Source organism: Oncorhynchus gorbuscha, unplaced genomic scaffold (assembly GCF_021184085.1).
Source record: "Oncorhynchus gorbuscha isolate QuinsamMale2020 ecotype Even-year unplaced genomic scaffold, OgorEven_v1.0 Un_scaffold_572, whole genome shotgun sequence".
Taxonomy (NCBI): Eukaryota; Metazoa; Chordata; class Actinopteri; order Salmoniformes; family Salmonidae; genus Oncorhynchus; species Oncorhynchus gorbuscha.
In genome coordinates this window covers 312,621-320,000 of record NW_025745406.1, presented here as the reverse complement: position 1 = coordinate 320,000, position 7,380 = coordinate 312,621, and the positions used below count along the sequence as shown (strand labels likewise).

Here is a 7,380-nt window from a genome sequence, read left to right as displayed (position 1 = left end):
CTTGTTAAAATTGTTATATATTTATACTTTTTTACACTCGTTTATATTGGGAAAGGTAAGTGCTGTACTCACGACGTAGACAGAAATGTGTTTTTTTTTTTAATATGTAGTCTGCATATATATATTTTTTTCTCTTTAGAAATATGTGTAGATTGTGGGGGTAACGGGACACTGCACGATTTGTTACCAATTTGCTAAACGTATGATTTCTATATGACTTATTCCAATGTGTTGTGCCTAACTAGGCTGTGGGTTAAGACTTGGGTTACAGGGGTTATTAAGGTTATGGGTTAGGGTCACGTAACATGCCAAGTTACTTAAAGTAGTTGATCATTAGTTATATTGCTCAAGTGGTCCGTGGTGAAATCTAAAGGTTTGCTAGATGTTCGCAGGTTTTTTTAAGGCCCACCCTTCTACATTCTGTCATTTTACCTGCACAAAACATCCCACATTCTGTCATTTTACCTGCACAAAACATCCCACATTCTGTCATTTTACCTGCACAAAACATCCCACATTCTGTCATTTTACCTGCACAAAACATCCCACATTCTGTCATTTTACCTGCACAAAACATCCCACATTCTGTCATTTTACCTGCACAAAACATCCCACATTCTGTCATTTTACCTGCACAAAACATCCCACATTCTGTCATTTTACCTGCACAAAACATCCCACATTCTGTCATTTTACCTGCACAAAACATCCCACATTCTGTCATTTTACCTGCACAAAACATCCCACATTCTGTCATTTTACCTGCACAAAACATCCCACATTCTGTCATTTTACCTGCACAAAACATCCCACATTCTGTCATTTTACCTGCACAAAACATCCCACATTCTGTCATTTTACCTGCACAAAACATCCCACATTCTGTCATTTTACCTGCACAAAACATCCCACATTCTGTCATTTTACCGCACAAAACATCCCACATTCTGTCATTTTACCTGCACAAAACATCCCACATTCTGTCATTTTACTTGCACAAAACATCCCACATTCTGTCATTTTACCTGCACAAAACATCCCACATTCTGTCATTTTACCTGCACAAAACATCCCACATTCTGTCATTTTACCTGCACAAAACATCCCACATTCTGTCATTTTACAAAAACAAAACAAACAAAAACAAATTTATTTATATAGCCCTTCGTACATCAGCTGATATCTCAAAGTGCTGTACAGAAACCCAGCCTAAAACCCCAAACAGCAAACAATGCAGGTGTAAAAGCACGGTGGCTAGGAAAAACTCCCTAGAAAGGCCAAAACCTCCCAAGAAACCTAGACAGGAACATCCCACTATGTGGGGTGGCCAGTCCTCTTCTGGCTTTTACCTGCCAAAACAGAGATTATAACAGAAAATGACCAAGATGTTCAAATGTTCATAAATGACCAGCATGGTCAAATAATAATAAGGCAGAACAGTTGAAACTGGAGCAAACAGCACAGTCAGGTGGACTGGGGACAGCAAGGAGCATCATGTCAGGTAGTCCTGGGGCACGGTCCTAGGGCTCAGGTCCTCCGAGAGAGAGAAAAAAGAGAGAATTAGAGAGAGCATATGTGGGGTGGCCAAAACATCCTCATTCTGTCATTTTACCGGGTGGACATTATAACAGAACGTGGCCAAGATGTTCAAATGTTCATTTTATGACCAGCATGGTTGAATAATAGTAAGGCAGAACAGTTGAAACTGGAGCAGGAGCATGGCCAGGTGGACTGGGGACAGCAAGGAGTCCTCATGTCAGGTAGTCCTGGGACATGGTCCTAGGGCCCAGGCCAGTTGAAACTGGAGCAGCAGCATGGCCAGGTGGACTGGGGACAGCAAGGAGTCATCATGTCAGGTAGTCCTGGGGCATGGTTCTAGGGCTCAGGTCCTCCGAGAGAGAAGAAAGAAGGAGAAAACTCTCCCTTTCTCCCGAGAGAATTAGAAGAAAACTCACACTTAGATTTACACAGGACACCGAATAGGACAGGAGAAGTACTCCAGATAAACAAACTGACCCTAGCCCCCCGACACATAAACTACTGCAGCATAAATACATAAGCTTCCCGAACCCGACCAGCATAAGCTTCCCCGAGGCTGAGACAGGAGGGGTCAGGAGACACTGTGGCCCCATCCGTTGACACCTTCCGGACAGGGCCAAACAGGAAGGATATAACCCCACCCACTTTGCCAAAGCACAGCCCCCACACCACTAGAGGGAAATCTACAACCACCAACTTACCATCCTGAGACAAGGCCGAGTATAGCCCACAAAGATCTCCGACACGGTACAACCCAAAGGGGGGAAACCCAGACAGGCCGACCACAACAGTGAATCAACCCACCCAGGTGACGCACCCCCCCCAGGGACGGCACGAGAGAGCCCCAGCAAGCCAGTGACTCAGCCCCCGTAACAGGGTTAGAGGCAGAGAATCCCAGTGGAAAAAGGGGAACCGGCCAGGCAGAGACATCCCACATTCTGTCATTTTACCTGCACAAAACATCCCACATTCTGTCATTTTACCTGCACAAAACATCCCACATTCTGTCATTTTACTTGCACAAAACATCCCACATTCTGTCATTTTACTTGCACAAAACATCCCACATTCTGTCATTTTACTTGCACAAAACATCCCACATTCTGTCATTTTACTTGCACAAAACATCCCACATTCTGTCATTTTACTTGCACAAAACATCCCACATTCTGTCATTTTACTGCACAAAACATCCCACATTCTGTCATTTTACCTGCACAAAACATCCCACATTCTGTCATTTTACACCCCGACCAGTGAAGGAAAACTCTCCCTTTCTCCCGTTGCATAAGCTTCCCGAACGCCGACCAGCATAAGCTTCCCACACCCCGACCAGTGAAGGAAAACTCTCCCTTTCTCCCGTTGCATAAGCTTCCCGAACCCCGACCAGTGAAGGAAAACTCTCCCTTTCTCCCGTTGCATAAGCTTCCCGAACCCCGACCAGTGAAGGAAAACTCTCCCTTTCTCCCGTTGCATAAGCTTCCCGAACCCCGACCAGCATAAGCTTCCCGAACGCCGACCAGCATAAGCTTCCCGAAACCCCGACCAGCATAAGCTTCCCGAAACCCCGACCAGTGAAGTAAAACTCTCCCTTTCTCCCGTTGCATAAGCTTCCCGAACGCCGACCAGCATAAGCTTCCCGAACCCCGACCAGCATAAGCTTCCCACACCCCGACCAGTGAAGTAAAACTCTCCCTTTCTCCCGTTGCATAAGCTTCCCGAACCCCGACCAGCATAAGCTTCCCGAACCCCGACCAGCATAAGCTTCCCACACCCCGACCAGTGAAGGAAAACTCTCCCTTTCTCCCGTTGCATAAGCTTCCCGAACCCCGACCAGCATAAGCTTCCCGAACCCCGACCAGCATAAGCTTCCCGAACCCCGACCAGCATAAGCTTCCCACACCCCGACCAGTGAAGTAAAACTCTCCCTTTCTCCCGTTGCATAAGCTTCCCGAACGCCGACCAGCATAAGCTTCCCGAAACCCCGACCAGCATAAGCTTCCCGAACGCCGACCAGCATAAGCTTCCCGAAACCCCGACCAGCATAAGCTTCCCGAACGCCGACCAGCATAAGCTTCCCGAACGCCGACCAGCATAAGCTTCCCGAAACCCCGACCAGCATAAGCTTCCCGAACCCCGACCAGCATAAGCTTCCCGAACGCCGACCAGCATAAGCTTCCCGAACCCCGACCAGCATAAGCTTCCCGAACCCCGACCAGCATAAGCTTCCCACACCCCGACCAGTGAAGTAAAACTCTCCCTTTCTCCCGTTGCATAAGCTTCCTCTGTGTTTCCTGAGGTTAACCTGTCTGTCTGAGACCTGGAGGTGACGGTAAAACACTGTGACACGCCAGACTAGTCTTGTCTCCTATAACTCACTGTTGAAGAAGACAGGGCACATTGTTACCTGGAAGTCAATAGGAAAACACGCCTTCTGTAATCTACACTGTTAATGCACGTTATTTTATCTGCCTACTATAGTTCATGTACTTCAGGTTAACGGTGTGCGCGTTGTTTTATCTGCCTACTATAGTTCATGTACTTCAGGTTAACGGTGTGCGCGTTGTTTTATCTGCCTACTATAGTTCATGTACTTCAGGTTAACGGTGTGCGCGTTGTTTTATCTGCCTACTATAGTTCATGTACTTCAGGTTAACGGTGTGCGCGTTGTTTTATCTGCCTACTATAGTTCATGTACTTCAGGTTAACGGTGTGCGCGTTGTTTTATCTGCCTACTATAGTTCATGTACTTCAGGTTAACGGTGTGCGCGTTGTTTCCGGTGAGAAAGAGACGTTCTCCCTGTTAAATAACACAACTAGGTTTCTGTAGACATACAGGTTAACGGTGCGCGCGTTGTTTTCGGTGAGAAAGAGACGTTCTCCCTGTTAAATAACACAACTAGGTTTCTGTAGACATACAGGTTAACGGTGCGCGTTGTTTTCGGTGAGAAAGAGACGGTCTTTATAGTGCTGGTTGTGAGCTGAATGAATCCATTGTGAAATGAGCCTTGAAACGTGAGAACAGTTGTTTTCGGCACTTCCTTTGGGGGCGTCGGTGCCGGAGCTTGAGGACAGAGATGTGTTTTGAATAGCCAATCAGAAGCCAATCAGAAGTAGTGTGGGAGGGGGGTGGGAGTTGAATAACCATCGGGAACCATTACTTAATAGGTGTTATGGAAATGGTGTCAGGAGAACAGTGACGTGTGTTGTTCCACACCGCGGTGGGAGGGATAGGGAGCGATAGAGTGAAAGATTGGTTTAGTGTGACCCTCCATTATTTCTGAACGTAACGTAATACTGCCTGTCTACATCTGGGTAGCCTGGTCCCAGGTCTCTTTGTGCTGTGTTGCCAAACTCCCGTTGCCAAACTCCTGTTGCCAAAGTCCTGTTGCCAAACTCCCCCCGTTGCCAAACTCCCCCCGTTGCCAAACTCCCCGTTGCCAAACTCCCCCGTTGCCAAAGTCCCGTTGCCAAACTCCCCCGTTGCCAAACTCCCCCCGTTGCCAAACTCCCCCGTTGCCAAACTCCCCCCATTGCCAAACTCCTCCCGTTGCCAAACTCTGTGAAATAGAAACAGATGGGGATGAGGATAAGTTTAGTGTGACTCTAGATCAAGTCGCTCTGGATAAGAGCGTCTGCTAAATGACTTAAATTTAATGTAAATGTAAAAAACACAGGAATCACATTCTATCGGCTTAGACCCCTAAATGGCAATCTCAGACAGGATGTTAACAGCAAATCCTACACAGGAAGTTGACAGTAAATCCCAGACAGGATGTTGACAGCAAATTCCAGACAGGAAGTTGACAGCAAATCCCAGACAGAATGTTGACAGCAAATGCCAGACAGGATGTTTACAGCTAATCCCAGACAGGATGTTAACAGCAAATCCCAGACATGAAATTGACAGCAAATCCCAGACAGGAAGTTGACAGTAAATCCCAGACAGGAAGTTGACAGTAAATCCCAGACAGGAAGTTGACAGCAAATCCCAGACAGGATGTTTACAGCAAATCCCAGACAGGATGTTGACATCAAGGTTCCTCTCTCTCCCCAGATGGAACACTCTCAGAAGTATGGGAAGATCTTTAAATCTCGTTTCGGCCCCCAGCTGGTTGTGTCTATCGCAGGGCGGGATCTGGTTGCCGAGGTGCTGAGGACGGAGGGTGTGGCCCCGCAGAGAGGCAACATGGAGTCCTGGAAGGAGTACCGCGACCTGAGGGGCCGATCTACCGGACTTATATCAGCGTGAGTCTGATCTCTGAACTACGACCTGTGACATCACGGGATGCAAAAATGTTATACCCCCTTTTTGAAAGGAGGAAAATCTAGAAATGATTCACATGGAGAAGTCGTATCGAACTTCGGTTAGTTGTAATGAATATTTTTGTGTAAAATCATCAACGATGTACATAGGAACAAAACAACGAGATGTTTGACAAGTGAAGAATGTGTTTCTCAGAGCTCGTACATATTGTTCCGTAAAACCAGTCATGTTTCCATTTCAATGTATTCTTATTTGTTACTTTAAAAAAAAAAACTTGACAAAAGCTCTGAGGAGGGTCGTGAGGTCGATACGTAAAGCTCTGAGGAAGGCCGTGAGGTCGATACGTAAAGCTCTGAGGAAGGCCGTGAGGTCGATACGTAAAGCTCTGAGGAAGGCCGTGAGGTCGATACGTAAAGCTCTGAGGAAGGCCGTGAGGTCGATACGTAAAGCTCTGAGGAAGGCCGTGAGGTCGATACGTAAAGCTCTGAGGAAGGCCGTGAGGTCGATACGTAAAAGCTCTGAGGAAGGCCGATGAGGTCGAACGTAGCTCTGAGGAAGGCAGTGAGGTCGACACGTAAAGCTCTGAGGAAGGCCGTGAGGTCGATACGTAAAGCTCTGAGGAAGGCCGATACGTAAAGCTCTGAGGAAGGCCGTGAGGTCGATACGTAAAGCTCTGAGGAAGGCCGTGAGGTCGATACGTAAAGCTCTGAGGAAGGCCGAGGTCGACGTAAAGCTCTGAGGAAGGCCGTGAGGTCGATACGTAAAGCTCTGAGGAAGGCCGTGAGGTCGATACGTAAAGCTCTGAGGAAGGCCGTGAGGTCGATACGTAAAGCTCTGAGGAAGGCCGTGAGGTCGATACGTAAAGCTCTGAGGAAGGCCGTGAGGTCGATACGTAAAGCTCTGAGGAAGGCCGTGAGGTCGATACGTAAAGCTCTGAGGAAGGCCGTGAGGTCGATACGTAAAGCTCTGAGGAAGGCCGTGAGGTCGATACGTGAGGAAGGCCGTGAGCTCCGAGGAAGGCCGTGAGGTCGATACGTAAAGCTCTGAGGAAGGCCGTGAGGTCGATACGTAAAGCTCTGAGGAAGGTCGTGAGGTCCGAGGTCGACACGTAAAGCTCTGAGGAAGGCCGTGAGGTCGATACGTAAAGCTCTGAGGAAGGCCGTGAGGTCGATACGTAAAGCTCTGAGGAAGGCCGTGAGGTCGATACGTAAAGCTCTGAGGAAGGCCTTGAGGTCGATACGTAAAGCTCTGAGGAAGGCCGATACGTAAAGCTCTGAGGAAGGCCGTGAGGTCGACACGTAAAGCTCTGAGGAAGGCCGTGAGGTCGATACGTAAAGCTCTGAGGAAGGCCGATACGTAAAGCTCTGAGGAAGGCCGTGAGGTCGATACGTAAAGCTCTGAGGAAGGCCGTGAGGTCGAGGAAGGCATAAAGCTCTGAGGAAGGCCGATACGTAAAGCTCTGAGGAAGGTCGTGAGGCCGATACGTAAAGCTCTGAGGAAGGTGAGGAAGGCCGTGAGGTCGATACGTAAAGCTCTGAGGAAGGCCGTGAGGTCGATACGTAAAGCTCTGAGGA

The 7,380-nt window shown here is 48.0% G+C and overlaps 1 protein-coding gene and 1 pseudogene across 1 annotated transcript; one reads left to right on the top strand and one right to left on the bottom strand.

Annotated features, from left to right (window-relative positions):
* Positions 1-7,380, top strand: part of LOC124018727 — a 29,312-nt pseudogene that overhangs the window by 1,005 nt on the left and 20,927 nt on the right.
* On the bottom strand, positions 2,369-3,669 carry LOC124018728. Its single transcript, XM_046334084.1, has 2 exons — positions 2,786-3,669; positions 2,369-2,522 (listed from the first exon to the last, which is right to left on the bottom strand). Exons 1-2 carry the CDS (start codon positions 3,659-3,661, stop codon positions 2,514-2,516), a joined length of 885 nt encoding a protein of 294 aa, XP_046190040.1. The 5' UTR covers positions 3,662-3,669; the 3' UTR covers positions 2,369-2,513.